The 22,950-nt window shown below is 46.2% G+C and overlaps 1 protein-coding gene across 4 annotated transcripts in view; it reads right to left on the bottom strand.

Annotated features, from left to right (window-relative positions):
• The window catches only part of NARS2 (asparaginyl-tRNA synthetase 2, mitochondrial), a 50,408-nt gene extending 28,259 nt beyond the window's left edge, over nt 1-22,149 (bottom strand). Inside the window, exons 1-6 of one of the 4 annotated variants that reach the window (XM_072993495.2) lie at nt 22,013-22,149; nt 20,334-20,550; nt 19,420-19,529; nt 15,416-15,536; nt 13,446-13,586; nt 11,597-11,677 (exon numbers count right to left, since the gene is read on the bottom strand). In XM_072993495.2, the coding sequence (XP_072849596.2) occupies nt 11,597-11,677; nt 13,446-13,586; nt 15,416-15,536; nt 19,420-19,529; nt 20,334-20,477 (597 nt within the window). In that variant the 5' untranslated portion in view covers nt 20,478-20,550; nt 22,013-22,149. Of the gene's footprint in view, nt 1-11,596; nt 11,678-13,445; nt 13,587-15,415; nt 15,537-19,419; nt 19,530-20,333; nt 20,551-21,806; nt 21,947-21,977 lie in introns of those variants that run through there. The other 3 variants (XM_020815625.3, XM_078390204.1, XM_078390203.1) reach the window with 3 other exon arrangements.
• Between the last annotated feature and the right edge of the window lie 801 nt (nt 22,150-22,950).

Genomic DNA, 22,950 nt, shown 5'->3' with positions numbered 1-22,950 from the left:
GAACAACTGGAGCACCAGCTTTTATCTGTGGAAAAACACTCTCAGCTGCTACCGAGACCTGTGAATCCAAGCTCGGGGCTGAGTGGAGTCCAGGAGCACACCCAAGATGCAGACCTGACTTTTCAGGGGGAGCGTAACCCCATCCACAGTACATGCTAGATCTGTATTCCTTGATTTGCCTTGTGACTGACCAGGAGCACCTCTGTCTTGTCTGGATTAAGTTTCAGTGATGGACTCATCCAGTTCGCCACTGACAACAGACACTGGCCTACACACAGAACAGTTTCCTTGGAATCAGATGGAAAGGAAAGATAAGAGTTGGGTGTCCTCAGAATATGGAGGGCACTGAACATCAAAGCTTTGGACCACCTCTTCCAGCAGTTTCGTGTAGATGCTGAATAAGATGGGGACAGGGATGAACCCTGGGGACCCCACGGGCCAATGGCCAGACTGTCAAACAGGGTTCCCCCCAACACCAGCGTCTGAGTTTGTCCACCCAGGAGGGCCTGTAAAACAGTACCTCCAAGACCCATCCCATAATAGCACTCCACAAGGATACCATGGTGGATGGTATCGAAAGCCACTAAGAGGCCAACCAGATCCAACAGGGACACATTCCTCCTGTTCAGTTCCTGGTGTAAACTAATCCACGAAGGGGATCAAAGCTGTCTCTGTTCCACAACCAGGCCTAGAGCCAGACTGAAACGGACTGAGATAATCCACTTCACTCAAGAACTTCTCGAGGGCCACCACATGCTCCAAACTGTTGTCCAAAAATTGAATATTGGGGATGGGCTGATCATTATCCAATGTAGTGGGATTCAAGGAGGGCTTTCAAAACCAAGGTCTTATCATTGCCTCCTTAAAGACATTCTAGAACCTTAACTTCTTGCAAGGAGACATTCACCAAACTCTCTTCTTTTTATTTTTGTTTTACGCCGAGAAAGGAGACTCTGACCAAACATTAGAAAGAACTTCCTCATGATCAGAGCTGTTTGACTAGAGAACGAACGGCCTCAGAAGGTGATAAGATTCTCCTCTTCCTTGAGGTTTTTTTTTCCTGAACAGACATTCAATAAGCATCTGCCAGAGATGCTTCAGGGGTGAGCTTCTGCATGGGCATTGGGGGTGGGTCCGATGAGTCTCTGGGCCCCTTTCCAACTCCACGAGTTAACATCTTCCACAGCCCTCGACCTCAGTACAACATAGGCAGCATTTTTGCAGGAAGTATAACAGCATCTCCGAGCTATCTCGCAGCCCAGAAACAGGGAAAGCAAAACGGACCTTGGAGGTCTCCTCTGCCAGGAGGCCGGGACACAGGATGGTGCCCATGGACAGGTGACAGTAACAGCCGTCACCCTCCAGTTTTACCAAAAGCAAAAGACAACTTGGAAATCCTTCGGACTACCACGCCCAGAATCCTCCTCTGTACTGTAACAGGGGGTTGGGGGAAGCAACCGCTCCAAATTTTGTTTCAGTAGACCATGGTCTAGAGGGGCGGGGTAAAAATCAAATAAATAAATAAATAAATAAATAAAATAAATAAATACAAGATCTGAGTCCAGATCTCTCCTGGAAGAGAATGAAGCTGGAGGAGCAACCAGACCTCTGCTTCAAATTCTAACACACACAGACACAGACACAGACACACACACACCCAGAGTGGTAGAATATACCAGATGGGCGGGATATAAATCGAACAAATAAATAAATAAAATAAAATGTTATTGCCGCTGCTGCCATCATCTGGAAATCTATCATAAATGCCACCACAACCTCTTTCTGCTTAGTAATAGTGGAGGGGGAAGGAGAGACAGGGAAGAAGTGAACAAATAGGTTATTCTTCCTCCCCTTTTCTCTCAGTGGTTGGATAGCTCAGTGGTTTAGGCATCCAGCTGTGGAGACAGAGGCTAGGGTTTCGATTCCCTATGTCACACAGTTACACTAAGCTGCCACCAACCATTCCCTTTAATAAGTCACACAGACCAGGGATGGATTTTTAAACAATAAAAAGAATAAGGTTTATTTTAAATACACACAGGGAAAAATAAACAATCAGGTGAATAAAATAAAGTAACGTGGCTTATTCTCACTCATACAAGCATACAGTTTGGTTCACCCAGAACCCTTAACTTAAAGCACAGACCCTGAACCTATCAGTTCTGGCTAACCCACAGACACCTGAACCTATCAGGTTGGTACTCTGACACACAGTAGTACCCTGTCTGACACACAGACTCCCACAACAGCTTCTTCTTCCCAGCTGCTGCTTCTTCACCCAGAGTCTCTCCGTGTTTGTCTCAGCATCTCTCTCACCACACACGCATCACATATTTATACAGTACAGCCCCTCCTCCTGATGTCCCGCCTTTCACTCCCCATAGGATGGAACTTTCCCTCCAAACCCATGACAGACAGGTAACATCAGTGCTGTTATGTAACACCTCCCCTCTTTATAAGTTGTTTTGTAGGGGGAAAGCTAAAAGTGCTTTTCACCAAAAAAAACAACCTGTATAAAATACACAACAACAGTTATACATACCATATTATACTTACTTAACCTTACATTCGAAGTTAAACCATAGCAAATAGACATTTAAACATTTACCATATACATTACATCAATTTACCTTTATTCATACAAACCAAATTCAAAACCAGGTACATTTAACTTTTGTCATCATTATATACACATAGTCCATGTTCTTTCGCCGTCTTCATTCTTCAGGTCTTCTTGATAAGGCGTCAGCAACACAGTTCACTGACCCTCTGACCACCTTCACTTCAAAGTCATAGTCCTGTAGATTTAAAGCCCACCTCATAAGTTTGCTATTGTGGGTTTTCATTGTCTTTAACCATTGCAATGGTGAATGGTCAGTACACAGAATAAAATGTCTTCCCCAGATGTAAGGCTTGGCCTTCTGGATCGCGTAGACTATGGCCAAACACTCCTTCTCCACGGTTGCCAAATGTCTCTCACCTTTTTGAAGTTTCCTACTCAGGTAGGACACTGGATGCTGGTCACCATTCTCATCCTCCTGGCACAGAACTGCTCCTACCCCGCTGTTAGACGCATCGGTGTAGATGATGAACTCCCGGTCGAAGTCTGGAGCACGCAGGACAGGATAGTTGATTAACGCCTCCTTCAACCTCTGGAACGCCGCCTCACAGACGCTGGTCCACGGGATGCGGTCATCAGCCGTCTTCCTCGTCAGATCGGTCAGCGGAGCCGCAATCTCGCTAAACCTCGGGATGAACTTTCTGTAGTAGCCCACCAACCCAAGAAATGATTTGACCTTTTTCTTGGTGTTGGGTCTAGGCCAATCACGAACAGCTTCTATTTTGGCCTCCAGGGGTTTTATCATTCCTCCCCCTACCATGTGACCCAAGTATTTTATTTCTGGGCTACCCAGCTGACACTTGCTGGCCTTTACTGTGAGCCCTGCTGCACTTAACCTCTGCAGCACTAACTCCAGGTGTATCAGGTGATCTTCCCAGGTATTACTGAAGATCCCTATGTCGTCAATGTAGGCCACTGTAAAGTCACTGAGCCCTGCCAAGGTCTGGTCCATCAGCCTTTGGAATGTGGCTGGTGCATTTCTGAGACCAAAGCTCAGGACTCGAAACTCATAGAGACCAAAAGGGCTGCAAAAGGCAGTCTTTTCTTGATCCCTGGGATCAATTCTTAATTGCCAATATCCCTTTACCAGGTCCAATGATGAGATGAACCGACAACCCCCTATGGTTTCAATCAGGTTGTCTAGCCTGGGCATTGGGTAGGCATCAGGAGTGGTTACACGGTTTAATTTCCTGTAATCAACACAAAACCTAATGCTCCCATCAGGCTTGTCCACAAGGACTATCGGAGAGGACCAAGGACTAGAAGAGGGGACGCTTATGTTCTCCCTCAGCATCTCGTCCAGCTCCTTCCGCACCTTGTCCCTATAGGGTCCCGTTACTCGGTATGGGGATACTGCCTGCGGGGGTGCATCCCCTGTGTGGATCCGATGCATCACTCCCTTCACTATCCCCGGCTTGTTGGAAAACACCTGTTGATATTTACTAAGCAGCATTTTTAGTTCTTGCTGCTGGTCTTGGGTGAGTGCAGGACTGATCTTTACCTCCTCTGGGTTGTATTTTACTTCCCCTCTACCCTCCCAGAAGGGTAATTCAGCTTCCTCACTCTCAGCTGCTGTTATCGCGAATAAAACCCTCTGTTCCCCTCTGTAGTAGGGTTTTAGGGCATTCACATGAACCACCCTCCTTGCTTGGTTCTCCTCCTGCTCTATTAGGTAGTTCAGGTCTGACATCTTGGAAATGACCCTATATGGTCCTGCCCATTTGAGCTGCAGTTTATTCTCCCTGCAGGGCCTAAGCCAAAGCACTTCCTCCCCTGGGTCAAAGTGCCTCTCTCTAGCTTTGTGGTCATACCATGTTTTCTGTCTGACCTTCTGAGCTTGCAGGTTTTCTGCTGCCAGCTCTAGATTTTTCTTTAGGTCATTCATCAAGGTGTCTATGTATGTCACAACGTCTTGTGGGTCATCCTGGGTGATCTGCTCCCAATTTTGTTTGATCAAATCAAGAGGCCCTTTCACCCTTCTCCCAAATAAAAGTTCAAATGGACTGAACCCGGTACTGGCTTGTGGCACTGATCGATAAGCAAACAAAAGGGATTGCAGTTTCTGGTCCCAATTGTTTGGATTCTCTGCCAAGTAAGCCCTAATCATGCGCATTAGAGTCCCATTGAACTTCTCAGTTAACCCATTACTTTCCGGATGATAGGCAGTGGTTTCCTTGTGCTTTATTCCACAGATCTGCCACAAGCGTTTCATGAGCTTTGATGTGAACGATGCGCCCAAATCTGTGATTATCTCTGAGGCAAATCCCATCCTGGACATATACCCCACCAGAGCATCGGCCACTGTGTTAGTTTCAATATTAGTCAAGGGTATGGCTTCAGGATACCTTGTGGCATGGTCCACAATTGTTAGAATGAACCTGTTCCCCCTCTTTGTGGCCTTGAGCAAAGGTCCCACAATATCCACCCCTATGCATTTGAACGGAGTGTCAATCACAGGCAAAGGGCACAACTTTGCTTTGGTCCTGTCGCGGTTATTCCCCTGCCTTTGACACACATCACATTGTTTACAGAACTCCCTGATCTGCTTCCCTATGTCAGGCCAGTAGAAATTCTGTGTGATTCTCTGCTGTGTTTTGTTCACTCCTAAGTGTGCAGCAAACATGTCAGAGTGCCCCCTTTGTAAAATCATGGGGCGATACTTTTCAGGTACCACCAGCTGACTTCTGATCCCATCTCCCCCTTTTGAGATATTCCTCAGGGTTTCTCTATATAAAATCCCCTTTTTCTCCAGAAATCTCACTGGGGTTTCAGATGTTAGCTGGGCGTCAGTCACCTGTTCAAAACACTTCTGGAGAGTGGCGTCTGCCTTTTGCTCCTGTCCAAATCTGCTGTCTGTGGTTAAGGTTTCCACCACAGCTTCTGAACTCCCCTCTGCTTCCGTCTCTGGCTCATCATTACCCCCCTGAACTGTCCCTGTGGTGGCTTGTGAGCGTGTAATCACTAGCACCCGTTTCACATGTTCAGCCAGGTCATTTCCCACGAGCACGGCTGCTGGCAGAGTTGATGAAATCGCTATCCGCCAATCTCCCCTCCAGCCTTGAAAGTTGACAGGTACCTCTGCTACTGGCAGTGAGATTACCTGCCCCTCAATCCCTGCTACCTTCATGCTCTCATTTGGGATTATAAACTCCCTAGGAATAATATCTGGATGGCACAGGGTTACCTGGGAACAAGTGTCCCGCAGCCCCCTATACTGACGGTCAAGTATTCCTACGTCCACCCCGGCTGTCTCAAACAATTGAGAATCTGTTTTCACCAGCAAGCAGCGTTTTACCTCTAGAAGAGGACCATTTTCCTCAGCCTGATCAGCAGAGGCAGCTGTCCCAGACTGAGTAGCCATGGCAACAGGCTCCCTCTGTGACACTGAGCCTTGCTCTTTCTGGACACAGAACACAGCTTTTGGCTTGGTTCCACTAGACTCCTGAGGCACCATTCCTTTTAGCTGCTTTAATTTCTCACAATCTGAGATTAGATGACCCTTTCCCTGACAGAAATAGCATTTTTTGGTGTATTTTGATTCTCTCTCATCTTGTTTTGGTTTTCCCTCCAAAATCTGAGGTCTTTGTTTCATGTCTGAGGGCTTCCCTTCACCATGGGCCCCTCCCCCTTGCTGGCTTTTCCCTGGTCCCTGAGAGTACTTGCTGTAGGTTTCTTTGGGTTTACCTACAGATTTCCCCTCACCCAAGGGCTTTCTTATTTGGGAAATAAAATCTGCGATTTCTGCGGCTGCTGCCACAGATTTCGGTTTCCTTTCCCTCACCTGGAATTTCAATTCCCCATGCAGGACTGAATAGAACTGTTCCAGGGCTATCAAATCTTTAAGCTGCTCATAGGTCTCTACTCCCTCCTGCGATAGCCATTTCTCAAGCAGCCTCACCAATTGGGCCCCCACTTGGGTAAAAGTCTGTTCTGGTTTTTTGGTGAGGGACCGGAATCTTTGTCTCAGCTGCTCTGCATTTATCCCATGTCTGGCAAACACCAGTTTTTTAAACTCTGCAAAATCTTTCATCAGTTCCTCAGGCATCTCGGCATAGACCTCAGCCAGGCTACCACTGATCAAAGACCGCATGATGGTCATCCTCTCAGTTTCCCTCACTGAGAAGTCCACAAACGCTCTTTCCACTAAGGAAAAGAACACCTCAGGACAATCTCCCTTGTGGTACACAGGGAATTTCTTCAGGTCAGCCTTAGACAATTGGCCTCCCTCAGAATCCCTATTATTATTATTGTTCTGGTTCATCAGTTCCAGTTTTTTTTAATTCAAACGCCATTCTTTCTTTTTCCAGAGCAATTTTCTCTCTCTCTCTCTCTAATTCAAATTGCCTCATCCTCAGTTCATGCTGTTGGGCTATGAGCAATTTTCTAAGTTCTGGGTCCTGCTCTCCTGTGCTGTCACCCTGCACTGAGCCAAATTCATCCTCAGAACCTTGGTCAATCTGGGGGTCTTTCACTTCACTCATGTCTGCTACTTGGCTTCGAGTCAAGGGCATAATCCCCCCTCAGAACAGGCTGCTTTAAAAAGTCAAGCCTCAAAATAAAACGACCACTTTTTTCCTTTTTGCCTCAGAACCAGCTCTCCCTAGAGATTGCTGCTGTTCTTCAGCACTTAAATTGCAACAGTATCGAGTCAGAGCCAACCCCCCTCTGCTGGGCCTCTCAGCTGGCAAGCTAGCTCGCTGTTGCTACGCAGTTTTGCCTCAGCGTTTTCCCGCCAAAACTAGGCTGCCTCAGAGCACCTTAATCTAAGTCTCCCCAGTTGGCACGTTCTTCTACTAGCGCACCTCCCCGTGAGGTACACCTAGAAGATTACCTACGCGCCTCAGATTGTCCCTGACTAGACCCCCCTTGCTCTGGGCACACTTGCCAAGGCTTTGCTGGACCACTGGACAACTGGACCAGTCGTATCCCACACGCTGGACACCAATCAATGTGACAAACCCAGACCTACTGGGATATGTCACACAGTTACACTAAGCTGCCACCAACCATTCCCTTTAATAAGTCACACAGACCAGGGATGGATTTTTAAACAATAAAAAGAATAAGGTTTATTTTAAATACACACAGGGAAAAATAAACAATCAGGTGAATAAAATAAAGTAACGTGGCTTATTCTCACTCATACAAGCATACAGTTTGGTTCACCCAGAACCCTTAACTTAAAGCACAGACCCTGAACCTATCAGTTCTGGCTAACCCACAGACACCTGAACCTATCAGGTTGGTACTCTGACACACAGTAGTACCCTGTCTGACACACAGACTCCCACAACAGCTTCTTCTTCCCAGCTGCTGCTTCTTCACCCAGAGTCTCTCCGTGTTTGTCTCAGCATCTCTCTCACCACACACGCATCACATATTTATACAGTACAGCCCCTCCTCCTGATGTCCCGCCTTTCACTCCCCATAGGATGGAACTTTCCCTCCAAACCCATGACAGACAGGTAACATCAGTGCTGTTATGTAACACTGCCATCATCTGGAAATCTATCATAAATGCCACCACAACCTCTTTCTGCTTAGTAATAGTGGAGGGGGAAGGAGAGACAGGGAAGAAGTGAACAAATAGGTTATTCTTCCTCCCCTTTTCTCTCAGTGGTTGGATAGCTCAGTGGTTTAGGCATCCAGCTGTGGAGACAGAGGCTAGGGTTTCGATTCCCTACTGGGCTTCTTATGAAGTAAAGTCAACCTGTGTGGCCTTGGGCCAGCTGCAGAGTCCCAGGGCACCCCAGGAGAAGGCAACGGCCCACCACTTTTGAATTCTATCTAGAAAACCCTGAAAGAGTCCCTATAAGTTAGGAATAGATTTGACAGCACATTACTGTTGTTGCTGTTATTCACATTATTGCTGCTATTATTTCTCTCAAAATTTCTGAGCACTCCTCAGTAGTGGTGCATCGCATAGCAACGTTAATCCGTGCAGCAAAAATTGCTACTAAGCGATTTCGTCACTATGCGATTTAAAAAAGCCCATAGAAACGCATTAAAACCTGTTTAATGTGTTCCTATGGGCTTAAAACTCACCTTAAAGCAAAGATCCTCCATACGGCAGCCATTTTCGCTGCCTCTTAAGTGAGGAATCCGTCCTTAAACACAGCGGGTGGCCATTTTTTTTACCCGGCGGCTATTTTGGGACCGCCAATCAGCTGTTAAAGATTCATCGCTTTGAGATGATCGTTAAGCGAAACAGGGAACCGATCATCACAAAGCGAAAAAGCCCCATTTAAAACATCGCAATGCGATCGCTTTTGTGATTGCAAAATCTTCGTCGCTATGCGGTTTTGTTGCTAAACAGAGCGCCTGTTAAGCGAGGCACCACTGTATAGCCCTGGAATGAATTATCATCATCATCATGGTCGTCCTCGTTCCTCAGAAGGCTGACTAGCAGAGGAGGGAATCGGGGAGCTGTGGTCACGAAAAGGAGCTTCTCCAACCTCTACTCCTTCTGGGTTGCAAGCCCCCATCAAAATGCACAAGGAGCCGGAAAATGACTTGGGAGCCCAACGAACGAAGAGCAAACAGACTGAATACCTAGTTTGTTCTGCCCGTGAAGCAACACAACAAGGGCTCCTTTTGATGGCAAGTGTCCTTGTTTCCTCCTTCAAGCCCGCGGAAGTCCATTGCCTTCAGGGCAAACAGATATTCCATTTGCGACGGAACCTTTGTATTTTATGGCAGGAACTGAGTCCGGAACTAGGATGCAGGCTTTCTCATTTTGCCAGGCAGATGCCCCGGGAAATGTCTGGCAACCGATCCAGCGCCAGCCAGCAGCAAGCCTGGCCGTTTGCACGAGACAATGTCCAGGGTTACAAGCCGCTCCTCTAGAGAAGCCGGAAGATTTGGGCGCACCAAGTGCACTCAAAAGGGATTTTGGAGGGGGGGTGGCCTTCATTGAGATGCAGCGCACAAATCTAATTACGTTGAAGCTTTTCTAGATTTCAAAAACCGGTGGGGGCAGAGCGGACAGGAAGCCGCTGCGGAACAATAAAATAAAACAACTTGAGACAGTCTTCCAGAGAGCCCCCCCCCCTCCGGGCAGACAAATCCAGTTAAATGGTTCTCTGGACCCCGGCCAGCCTCAACCGTTTGGAAGCAGAAAGGAAAAAGCCAAGCGGCTTCTGGCACTTTCATTTTGAACAAATTGTACAACGGACTGGTTTTGTGACATAAGGTGGGGCAGGAAGAGACAAAAACAGGAGTATCAAAGAATGAATGGCGGGGAGAGAAGTCCATTTCATTCCTTTCTCTGCCATTCAGAAATCATATTGATTCAGGGCAGAAAAAGGCACTCCTTCACACACACACACACACACACACACACAATATGTGTTTCATAGATGGAGTTTGCTACCAAAAGCAGTAGGGAGAGCCAGCTTCAATAAGCTTAAGGAGGGGCTTAGATAAATTCGAGCCAGGCAGGCTTCTAGGCAGCTATTCACATACAGCTATTATTTGTCTGCTTATTAATCAACACAGCGAGGCTGATATTTTGCAATCAGTACCCAAAGGTGGCTCACGAGAACGTTAACACTGCAACAAAGACCAAATTGCTGCCTAAACAAATATAGCAGGCGGGGAAAAACAGCAGCCTCCTCGTCCACAGGCAGCGACTTGAGCTAAATCATGTGATTCATAGCCATAAGATCCAGACGTTTTGGAGGACCTTAGAAGGGAATTCAGTATATTTGTGGAGGTTAGGGCCATCCCCGGCTATGGCAGGGAATGGCATGTGCGTCCCTCCGTGACTAGAAGCTGTGGGCTGTCGAATGTGAGAGGAAAGATGTAGTGGGACTCCTGTCCTGCCACTGGGCTTCCCAAAGACAAGGGGCTGGCTCCTGCGTGGAAGTAATGTTTGATTCTGCTATGATTCAGCATGGATATTTCTGTATTCTTACCAGGAAAAAAGGTGGCAGTGGAAAGATGGAAAGACAGCAGGCACCTAAACTAAAAACCACAACAGATAGAGAGAAGGGGGGGACGGAGGAAAGGAAGGAAGGAAGGAAGGAAGGAAGGAAGGAAGGAAGGAAGGAAGGAAGGAAGGAAGGAAGGAAGGAAGGAAGGAAGGAAGGAAGGAAGGAAGGAAGGAAGGAAGGAAGGAAGGAAGGAAGGAAGGAAGGAAGGAAGGAAGGAAGGAGAGGGGAGGGGAGAGGAGAGGAGAGGAGAGGAGAGGAGAGGAGAGGAGAGGAGAGGAGAGGAGAGGAGAGGAGAGGAGAGGAGAGGAGAGGAGAGGAGAAGGGAAGGGAAGGGAAGCGAGGAGAGGAGAGGAGAGGAGAGGAGAGGAGAGGAGAGGAGAGGAGAGGAGAGGAGAGGAGAGGAGAGGAGAGGAAAAACAGCAACCACTGAAATTAAAAGCACTAACCAACAAAATGAAAAAAGACAACCAAATAGGCTGAAATGTCTCTCTTGCTGCAAGAAGATTCTGATCTGCACCAGGAGGAGACTGGACTTCCCACTTTGGAAAAAGTGTCTAGAGCATGGATAGGACCACTGAGAAAAATCCGTCTTAAGTTCCTAAGCCAGAAGAGAGCTTTGTGGATACGCTGGAGTGCTAGAAAGACAAACAAGTCAGTCCTAGATCAAATCAAGCCTGAACTATCTATCTCTGAAGGCAAAAACGACAAAAAACACTGTCCTATTCTGGGCATATCGGAAGAAGGAAGGATTTTCTGGAAAAGACAATAATTCAGGAAAAGAGGAAGAGCAATACAAGATGGACTGACCCCCTAAAGGAAACCACAGGCTTGAATTTGCAAGAGCCGAGCAAGGTAGCTGAGAACAGGATCTTCTGGAAAAGATGGCTCATTTACAGGATCGCCATCCATTCGAGATGACTGGATGGCACATAACAACCTGTTTTCGTCAACCCACTTCTGACTGCGCAGAATGCACCGAAGCGCAGGGTAACTCCACAGAATCTCTGGCTTGAGAAGTGATGTACAATAATACGGCACTTACCTCTACTTCAAAGACCTCCCCAGCACCTTCACAGTCGTTCGAGGTGATTATGGGTGTGTGGATGTGCGTATATCCGTTATCCTACAGGACAAGAAAAAGTGACATGTCACAAATGGATGACTGAGGTTGCACAACAAGGAAAGAAGCCCACAGTGGCTAACACACAGCCTCGGTCTCCCGATAGCCATGAGTCAGCCATTTTAACATTTAAAACTCCCAGAAGCCTTCACCATGACCTGTGCTGGCCAGGATTTCTGGGAGATGTAGTCCAAGAACATCTGGGGACCCAAGTTGGAAACCCCTGAGCTAGAGTAACATGTGGGTTATTACTCTCTGGAGACCCAAGATTGGGACCTTTAAGGTTCTCGGTTCAGCTCCAAAATTCTTTTTATGCGACTAAGATCCAAGTTTGAACACATGGATCTCCTGCAGTTCCACTTTGCATGATGCCAATAGGCACCTTATCAGCAAGCCGTGTGCTATAGTGGATTGAAGTACCAGAATAATCCTAGAGCGATCCTACTGTAGATACAAAGCCCACTGGGGAACTCTGACTAGCCTTTCTCCCTCAGTCTAACTGCCTTCTGAGAGTCATTGTTAGAATAACATGAGATACGTCAGAATAACATGGCCTAAAAGGAAGCAACTCACACACTCTCCTGCGGGAGATACAAATGCCATAAAGTAAATGAATAAAAAATGGCTTTTTGACCAAGTTGGGAGTTATAGGCATGCAAATAGCACCACCTAGTGGCCACAGGCTTGTTTCCAAATATATATACAGTGGTGCCCCGCATAGCGACGATAATCTGTTCTGAAAAAATCGTCGCTATACGGATTCGTCGCTATGCGGGGCAAAAAACCCCATAGGAACGCATTAAAACACGTTTAATACATTCCTATGGGGAAAAATCTCACCTTTAATCGAAAATCCTCCGCCATTTTCGGTGACACTAAAAAGCGAGGCAACACAGCGGGCGGCCATTTTGGAACCGCCGATCAGCTGTTCGGCGCTCTCTCTCCACCCCTTGCAGGTCCAGCCTGGGCAGGGAGACTGAGGCCAGGGTCTCCCTGCCCAGGCTGGAGTTGCGAGGGGGGGGGGGAGAGAGAGAGAGAGAGAGAGAGAGCGCCGAAGTCGGCAGGGGTTTGCGAAGCTGGCTTCCCCGCGATCTTTGCAACCCCCCGCCCATCAGCTGTGCTTTGGGGCTCTCTTTCGGCGGGGCCTTTGGGATGATCGTGGGGAAGCGCTTCCCCACGATCATCGCAAAGCAATTTTCCCCCATTTAAAACATCGCAATGCAATTGCTTTTGGGATCGCAAATACTCCATCGCTATGCGGATTCATCGTTAAACGGGGAGCTTGTTAAGTGAGGCACCACTGTACTATAGTTTTTAACAAACTTCCCTGTCTGCAGTAACTGGAAAGCAGCCTTTCCTACACTGGTGCCTTCCAGATGCGTTTAACTTTAGCATCACCATCACCCTCTGGCCATGCTGGCTGATGTGGTATGTAGTTGAACACATGTGGAAGTCAACCGCTTGAGGGAAGGCTGCTGTCTTTACCAAGACCCACTATAGCAAATGCCACAAACGGGTACATGCCAGCTTCCAGATTTTCCAGAACCAAATTTTCCAGAGCAATTCCGGCTATGGCATAACAGAGACAAACGTAGAAGGGAGAAAAGAGGGGAGAAAAAAAATCCTATAAAGTAAACCCATCTTAAGACGAAGGTCAAATAGCTGCGCAGTGTTTGGCCAGCCTGCAGATGTCCCCATTTAAGGCTAGATTCCAGCTTGATGCCCATCATAACCTTTTATGACAGTGAATTGTCAATAAATGCCAGATTACCCGGAAAAAAGAATGGATTGCAGCAGTTGCTTCGCTCCGTATCCTCAGCAGGGCGCTTAGCGAATTGGTTCTGCATCGGAGGTGAGGAAATTGCCGGAGGTATTCCAGAGACTGGCGTGTGTTGTATATTAAAGGAAAGGCCTGGATAACAGGAGACAGGCAACATTATGAGGTCCATTAGGTTAATGAGACTTGTTGACAGAAAAAAGGGCATAAGATCATGTCACTATTTAGACTTTATTTAATATATATTTATTTAATTTATTTAATATATATTGTACTTTGGGATGTTCCTAGTGTAATGTTGTGGATACAGTGACGGACAAGGACTCTGGAGATCAGGGTTCAAATCCTGCTCTGCCACGGAGCGTTCACATAGCTTGCTTCAGCTAATTGCGAAGCATGGACACTGTGCTTGCATCTGTCGGGATTGTGCAACGTGGCACACAACCAGGCACAAAACTGCACGCCAGCAATGAGCCGCAGCAAAATAATGCTTTGTTTTCAAAATGGAAACCATTTAAAACGAAAGAAAATCCAAGCAATTTGAAAACCGGTTATAGTACAAAACCATTAAAACTAAAGAATTTGACGGCCAAACTCCATAAGCCACCAAGGCGCTGGTGAACAGCGATGTCTTAACTTGGCCCCCAAATGAAAGCAACAATTAAGTGCCAATCAAGGGTCAGAGAAGAGAACATTTATTTTAATTAAAATGTTTTTACTCCTGCTTTCTCTTTAAAAAAAAGGACCAAGGCAGTTTACAAAAAAAAAAAAAAAAAACAACAATATAAGCTAAGAACAGCAAAGTATTCAAATATTTAAAATAATGAATAACATTATAATAAAAATGTGAGGTAAAAGAATGACAAAAAAAGATTTAGAAGCAACAAGAGATGGACCATCTCATTTATTGTCTCCTAGACAGCCAATCACCAACAGAAAGCCTTCTGGAAGAGAAAGGTCTGTTCTTGCTTTCAGAAGGACAGTCAAGAGAGGGCCAGCCTGGCCTCCAGTGGGAGGGAGTTCCACAGCCACAGAGAAGGCCCTCTCCAGTGTCCTCACCAAATACACCTGTGAAGGTGGTGGGACAGAGAGAAAGGCCTCCCCAGGCAAGCTCATCACGTTTTTGAGATAGAGAAGATCCGAGCTGTTTAGAGCTTTATAGGTTCCACAGCTATAGTGCTATGGCCAAGCAAACTCCCTGCCGTGTCTCCATATTGTGCACAACTCAAAATGATGGCACATAAGAGGTGATAAAATTGCAGGGTGGATCTCTTACAGAGCAGACAAGGTCCTTTTTTAAAAAAAAAAATCAGGCCCAGTGTATTAGGAAAACAAAACACAGAACCCGGAAATATATAACTTTTGGGGAAATCCTTCAGAGGGATTCTGGGAGTTTTACTTCAAAAGAAGTAACTACAGTGGGGTCTTGACTTAAGAACTACTTGAGTTAAGAACATTTTGACTTAAGAACCACTCTCATAGGAAAATATTGACTTGACTTAAGTACTTAGATTTGAGTTAAGAACTGAAAAAAAACCACGTGGGAGGCAGGGAAAGTGCAAAATGTGAACTTTCAGCTAACTGTTGGCCAGTGAAAAGGGTGCCTGTCTGCTTCCTCACTCCTCCCAGCGTTTAGAGAGTGGATTGGGAGACAGTCTTCGGACTGCCTGGTACTGTCCTGCCTGGACTGTATTTTCCCTGCCTTCCCTGAACCTTTCTTGACCTAAGAAAAAAAGGAAACAAAATATCCCCCTCTAGTGGTCGAAGGCAGAATAGCAGCTTCCCATTAGTTTCTATGGACGGAAAAGAGCAGATACGGATCAAATGGTTTTCAATGCATTCCTATGGGAAATGCAGATCTGACTTGAGAACATTTTGACTTGAGAACCGCCTTCCAATACGGATTAAGTTCTCAAGTCAAGACCCCACTGTACTCTGTGCTCTGTCGCAAAAGATGGACTTACCAAGGGATCGCATGGTCCTACAACACGGATGTTTTCTGCCACAAGTTCCACATTCTGCTTTTTGTGAAGGCTCTCAGTCAGCTTCCCCTGAACTTCTACTGAGCTTCCAAAAGACAGCTCCCTGGGACATAAAGCCAACAACTTCTTTTTAATTTACAAGACCTACAACTTTCGTTACTAAGATCATGGCCAGTGACCTCATCACCTCCTGGCAAATAGAAGGGGAAGATATGAAGGCAGTGACAGATTTTACTTTCTTGGGCTCTATGATCAATGCAGATGGAGACAGCAGCCATGAAATTAAAAGGCACCTGCATCTTGGGAGGAAAACGATGACAAACCTAGACAGCATCTTAAAAAGCAGAGACATCACCTTGCCGACAAAGGTCCGCATAGTCAAAGCTATGGTTTTTCCTGTAGTGATATATGAATGTGAGAGCTGGACCATAAAGAAGGCTGACCGCCGAAAAATTGATGCTTTTGAATTCTGGTGCTGGACGAGACTCTTGAGAGTCACCTGGACTGCAAGGAGAACAAATCTATCCGTTCTGAAGGAAATCAACCCCGAGGGCTCACTGGAAGGACAGATCCTGAAGCTGAGGCTCCAATACTGTACTTTGGCCATCTCATGAGAAGAGAAGACTCCCTGGAAAAGATCCTGATGTTGGGAAAGTGTGAAGGCAAGAGGAGAAGGGGACGACAGAGGATGAGATGGTTGGACAGTGTCATTGAAGCTACCAACATGAATCTGACCCAACTCTGGAATGCAGTGGAAGACAGGAGGGCCTGGCGTGCTCTGGTCCATTGGGTCACAAAGAGTCAGACACGATTTAACGACTAAACAACGACTTTCTTTCCACACTCAGGGGATTCTACCAGCCGTTTTCTGTATACCAAGCTTGTTTATTTCGTCCATTTCCTGATACCATCACAAATGCATTCCGAAAGTGAACTGCAAACAGAAACCCACCTGTACTAGAATATATAGCTACGCAACCCAGCATGTACGTATTATGTGCATGCAAGAATGAATGAGATGCATTACTTGCATAAGACAGTACAGTGGTGCCCCGCATAGCGACGATAATCCGTGCAGCCAAAATCGTCGCTATACGAAATAAAAAAGCCCATAGGAATGCATTAAAACCCATTTAATGCGTTCCTATGGGCAAAAAACTCACCGTTATGCGAAAATCCTCCATACAGCTGCCATTTTCGCTGCCCGGTAAGCGAGGAATCGGCGCAAAAACACAGCGGGCGACCATTTTTTTTACCTGGTGGACATTTTGGAACCGCCAATCAGCTGTTAGAAAGACATCGCTATGCGAAAATCAGTAAGCGAAACAGCTTACCGATATCGCAAAGCAATTTTTTCCTATCTAAATCGTCGCAAAAGTGATCGCAAAAACTTAATTGCTATGCGGATTCATCATTAAACGGGGCGCCCATTAAGCGAGGCACCACTGTATGTGTAATCAGTGTCAGCCAATGAGTACTTAGAGAGTTAACTGTCAGGTATAAGAAAAAAGTGTCATTTAATTTGCAATAAGGTATGTCAACAGACAAATAATTTGTCTGTTGATATGCTATTTTTCAATTAGGACTGTTTGCTACTCGTATTAGTATGTTAGTAAGGAAGATGTTAGGAAACGAGTAAGTGCCTGTTATGCAACTGTTACACAAAGTTTGTCAAGCACAGACAAAATCTATACCAAACCAAATGTTCAAGTATTGTAACTTTATTCTTCAACATATATTTAAGTACAGTAAATGTTCTTAAATGTTTACGATGATTGAGTATTATTCTTTTACCCACTGGCACACAAATCTCCATACCAATTCAGGAGCTGTGTGGTTGTTATACTCATACTTAATGTGCCATGTGTAAACTCTTTGCTGCCATCTTGAGTATTTAGTTGGGTAGTTCTCCTTATATTTTATATTTTGAGATTTGTGGGCTGGCCATGGTGTGGCTGTGTTCTTGAAGCTTATTTTACTGCTGGAAATCACCCATAGTGGCAATGCCACTAAATGGAGTGGGATGAAAATATCATACATACATACATACATTGTTGTTATTGTTTAATCGTTCACTCGTGTCCGGGTTTTAATGCATTCCTATGGGCTGTCTTATGCAAGTAATGCATCTCATTCATTCTTGCATGCACATAATACGTACATGCTGGGTTGCGTAGCTATATATTCTAGTACAGGTGGGTTTCTGTTTGCAGTTCACTTTTGGAATGCATTTGTGATGGTATCAGGAAATGGACGAAATAAACAAGCTCGGTATACAGAAAACAGCTGGTAGAATCCCCTGAGTGTGGAAAGAAAGTTGTTGTTTAGTCGTTAAGTCATGTCTGACTCTTCGTGACCCCATGGACCAGAGCACGTCAGGCCCTCCTGTCTTCCACTGCCTCCCAGAGTTGGGTCAGATTCATGTTGGTAGCTTAAATGACACTGTCCAGCCATCTCATCCTCTGTCGTCCCCTTCTCCTCTTGCCTTCACACTTTCCGAACATCAGGGTCTTTTCCAGGGCGCCTTCTCTTCTCATGAGATGGCCAAAGTGGTCAATATGACCAGATAGGCGGGGTATAAATATAATAAATAAATAAATAAATAAATAAATAAATAAATAAATAAATAAATAAATAAATAAATAAATAAAGTTTTGGAGCCTCAGCTTCAGGATCTGTCCTTCCATTGAGCACTCAAGGTTGATTTCCTTCAGAATTGATAGGTTTGTTCTCCTTGCAGTCCAGGGGACTCTCAAGAGCCTCCTCCAGCACCACAATTCAAAAGCATCAATTCTTCAGCGGTCAGCCTTCTTTATGGTCCAGCTCTCACTTCCATACATCGCTATAGGAAAAACCATAGCTTTCACTATGCGGACTTTTGTTGGCAAGGTGATGTCTCTGCTTTTTAAGATGCTAGCTAGGTTTCTCATTGCTTTCCTCCCAAGAAGCAGGCGTCTTTTTAATTTCGTGGCTGCTGTCACTATCTGCAGTGATCATGGAGCCCAAGAAAGTAAACTCTGTCACTGCCTCCATATCTTCCCCTTCTATTTCCCAGGAGGTGATGGGACCAGTGGCCATGATCTTAGGGGTTTTTTTAGGTTTTTTTTATGTTGAGCTTCAGACCATTTTTGGCGCTCTCCTCTTCCACCCTCATTAAGAGGTTCTATAATTCCTCCTCACTTTCTGCCATCAGAGTGGTATCATCTGCATATCACACATTAAACAATGCCGTGGCCCTACCCACCTGCGGGCAGCCCACCCCCAGCCACCAACTCCCCGTCCTCCGAGTACAGGCGTCCTCGTACACAGGCAGCAGACTGGTGGCAGAACTAGATCAACATAAATAGAGCCTTTTATTTACCGTATTTGCCGGCGCACACGGCGACCGGCCGTATAAGACGACCCCCCCCAACAGGAGGAGGAGGAAGAGGGGAAACGGGGGTGGGTGGCGGGCAAGCGAGTGCGCGGCTGCTCAGCGGCTCAGGCATGGCAGTGAGAGGGCGAGGAAGAGCAAGAGGTTGAGGAGGAGGAGGAAAAGGGAAACGGGCGGGCGAGCGAGTGCGCTGGCTAGGCAACGAGAGGGAGAGGAAGAAGGCAAGAGGCTGAGGAGGAGGAGGAAAAGGGAAACGAGGGGTGGCCGGTGAACGAGCGCGCCGCTGGCTCAGCGGCGCGGGGCAGCGGGCAGCCTGGCGGCGGGCTCTGGTCGCTCAGGCATGGCAGGCTGTGCTTCCCTCCCTCCATACAGACCGACTGCCTGCATGCCTGCCCGCCTTCCTCCCCGGCCAGCAAGGCCCCGCATCATTCACTGCACCTGGAGTACAAGATGACCCCCCCCCCCACTTGGAGGCATGTTTTTTGGGCCCAAAAAGTCATCTTATACGCCGGCATATACGGTATTTATTTTTTAAGTAAGAGGTCTGTTAACCCTAACATGACCTTGCTTGAACCCCTACATTGCAGATTAGGTAGTGTCAATCTCTGCTAACCTGGATTCCAGTCTTGGGTCAGCAACGACCTGCAGGCTTTCCAGCGAGGAGCCATCGTTGATGTGGAGAAACAGAACCTCCTTGTGGGACCGCACTGAACGGACCCAACCCTAGAAACCGAAAAGAAAGCAAAGAGAAACATCTGGATAGAAGCCTAGGATGGCCTCATCCGGACACCGAGATACAAGCCCACAAATTTTGAAACAACAAAAGGCATCTTGCGCTTGGGAAATTTCCAGCTCTGGGTTCAAATTTGATTCTTCCAGAAGGTACATGTGGTCTTTGGGGCTTCCTCATAAGGCTATGATACCTCTCCCATGCCACTATTGTTTAGTTTGTTGTTATTATATGCCATCAGGTCACCTCCAATTCATGGCGGCCGCATGAATAAGAGATCTCAAAAATGTTCTGTCCTGCTATGTAACTGCCATGCTCAGCTCTTACAAAGTTGTGGTTTCTTTAGGGAATCAACCCGTCTCATATTGGGTCTTCCTCTTTTCCCGTTGCTTTCAGCTTGTCCCAGCATTATTGTCTTTCCCAGAGAATCCTGCCTTCTCAGGATGTCCCCAAATTAGGACAGACTCAGCCTCCACCTCAACATTTTTGCTTCCAGAGATATTTCAGATTTGATTTATTTGGCAGCTTCCAGATTTTGCACAGGCTTTCTGTCCTGTTCTAAAAATGCTGAAACACTTTTTACTAAGACTTAGTCACTGGCACTAAGAAAGTATTTTGGGTTCCCTCTCGAAAAGGATCCCTTTCCTGCAACAGAATTTGGTCCTCAGGCCAAATGAGGCTCCTTACAGTTTATTTACTAGAGGGACACTTCCAAAGGGAAAAAACATGAGGTCAAGAATGGTAGTATCTCTTCATGGAAGCATCCTAAGGACTTTTCTGTTATTTGAGCTACTCACTTGGACTTTCACATCACGCCCAGCTGGTTTTTGGACTTCCAGAGCTTCCCGAACGCGCAGCAACTTGGGAGTCGCGGCATGCTTGGGACAAGGCGCAGAGGAACAGCGGCGAAGGAGGAAGCCCGTGCAACGGGGTACAAACATCCCGAGTCGGCAACGCCTTATCGCAACTGCATATCTTGCGGACAACAGACAAAAAATCAAAGAGGCGCAAACCCTGTTGGTTACAGAAATGCAGATGTATTTAAGATCTCACTTGATATGAAACAGTTATGTATTGCATCGGATCGCAAGCGGGAGAAAAATATCTTTTTTAAAATAAAAGGAGTCATAGGCCAAGCCCACTGCAGTCTAACGAAAGCAACTTTTAAGTTATATGAAATGTCAAGAGGTGAAAGGTCAAGCATGGACGAATATAATCAAACGCCAATGAAGCGAACCTGAAATTGTCTTTTAGGGATATCGTAAAAGCTGTGCTAGTTCAAAGATAGAGCCAGCCTAGCATCCAAGTTGGTGCAGTGGTTAGACAGCTGGGTTAAGAAATAGGAATTCCAGATTCTAGTCCTCATTGAGCCAGGAATCCACCGAGTGGCTGTAGGAGAGCAACTATTTGCCAGGGTAGCTCACCTCATGAAGTCAGAATAAATTTGGGAACAAAAATCACCATGCATGTCTACTTGTGATCTTCACAGGGAAAAAAAAATAAACAGAACAAACCCAGTGACGTTCCTTTAAGAGTCACCTATGCTAGAACCCAGAGCTGTATCTTGTGGCAGGGAATTCCACAAGCTCCATTGCTATTTCTTTTGAAAGATACACAGCACCACTGTACAGTATAATGCAAGCAAGGCTACCAAGAAGAAATAATCACCTCCCACATAGCTATCTCATGTGAATCAGCTTCTTGCCATCCCGCTCACCTATCTTTCTTTCGAAGACAGGGGTGCAATAAAACTTCCCTTTACGCTTCCAAATCATAGTTCCAACTCATTTCCACTCAAACCACAAATTTCGGGGGTCATGAACCAGAAGCAGTTAGGTAATTTAATCTGCCCAAATGACATGCTTGCTGACAACGCTGTATATTTACTGACAACAATAAGGTTAGAGAGGGGAAGGCCTGATGGGGGGCAACAACCCAGAAAAATTGGGGAGAAAACACATCTTCAAAAATTTCTGGAAAATTTACATTTCTAAATAAGCCGAACAGCTTTTAGAATTTTCTCCCCATGCCAGAATAATTTAGCAGGTTTTGGGCTACTCCACACCTTGACCTGAGCGAGTCTGTGGGCGAGCGTGTTATGGCTCACCCTAGCCTCAGGCGGCAAAATGTTGCGGGTCAGCCCCAGCTATTTAAATCAGACCTCCTTGCCTGGCCGGCTTCCAAATTCTTCTGCCAGGTTCTCCAGAAACTTAAATTAGGGATGGACAACAAGCTTAAATTAGACATGGACTACAAGCTCCATCACTCACCACCACCCCAACAGCAGGATTCTGGGAGTTGTAGTCTGAAGGAACCTGAGTTCGAGTCCTCCCTACAACCTCCAGGCGTCCTCTAGGGAGGTTGAGACCATTTTCTCCCCTCTTTTGAATGGCGACCCCTACCTGCCCTAAGGTGGTTTCGCCCGCCCCCCCCCCCACTACCTTGCCCTTCCTTGGTGCCAGTCCGCCCGATTCACCTGGAAAGCCCAGCAACCCAAAACCACGCGACGCTGCCTGATGGCTTCCTTCCTTCCCCTTTCCCCTTGACATGTGACTCCCCTTAGCCAATGGAAATCGCTCATCGGAAAAGGGAGCCCCTACGTCACTCCTGTCAAGCGCAATGCGTTCTGGGAGCTGTAGTTCCAAAAAACTCCAACAGAGGCCGGAAGTTAGGGAATTAAGGGTGTAATGTGAAAATTTAAAACGCAGGTTTTATTTTATTTCGCTGCAGCATCCCCTCCCCCTCCCCGGCTGCTTCAGCAGCAAAAGAGAGAGAGAGAGAGAGGCTCGTCCCATTTTTAACCTGTGCTGTTTCTGGCAGAGCGTGGAAACATTCCTTTTTTTTGGGACTACAAATCCCATCATACCCCAGCCAGTGTGGCCTTTGGGATTCTGAGAGTTGTAGTCCCAAAAGAGGGGGGCGATGAAAGAAAATCAATCTTTCCAAGCTGTTTTCATAAGATTCCGAAACTTTAAAAGGGGAAAAAAACCACAATTTTTTGTCTAGCAACCCCATTCTGTTGGCAAAATGAAATTAAGAGATGAGAAATACAAAATCTGCTTTCCTAGCTCATGTCACACCCTTGCTTATATTTTAACAGTTTATTTTCATTTCTGGGGTTCTGTGGTAGTACACAAACACATTAAAGCAGCCAGATTTAATTCCCCCCCAATGCAATTCTGCAGGTGTGTACGTACTACTACGTTTACCATGAGTCTTCCAGCCAGTCGAGTAGAATAACAGCCTTTCTCTATGTTCTTCTTTCCAACAATTAAGACATTATTTCAGCTAACAAGAGTGCGTATACAACACTAAAAGCATTAAATGAATACAATACTAAAAACTACAAGCAACACCAAAACACATTCAAAGCAGTAAGGTACAAGAATTCATTAAAAAAAAACAGTTGGTAGC

Source organism: Pogona vitticeps, chromosome 3 (assembly GCF_051106095.1).
Source record: "Pogona vitticeps strain Pit_001003342236 chromosome 3, PviZW2.1, whole genome shotgun sequence".
In the NCBI taxonomy this organism is placed as follows: Eukaryota; Metazoa; Chordata; class Lepidosauria; order Squamata; family Agamidae; genus Pogona; species Pogona vitticeps.
The sequence above is the reverse complement of the archived record's forward strand: the minus strand, read 5'-3'. Positions and strand labels throughout refer to the sequence as shown.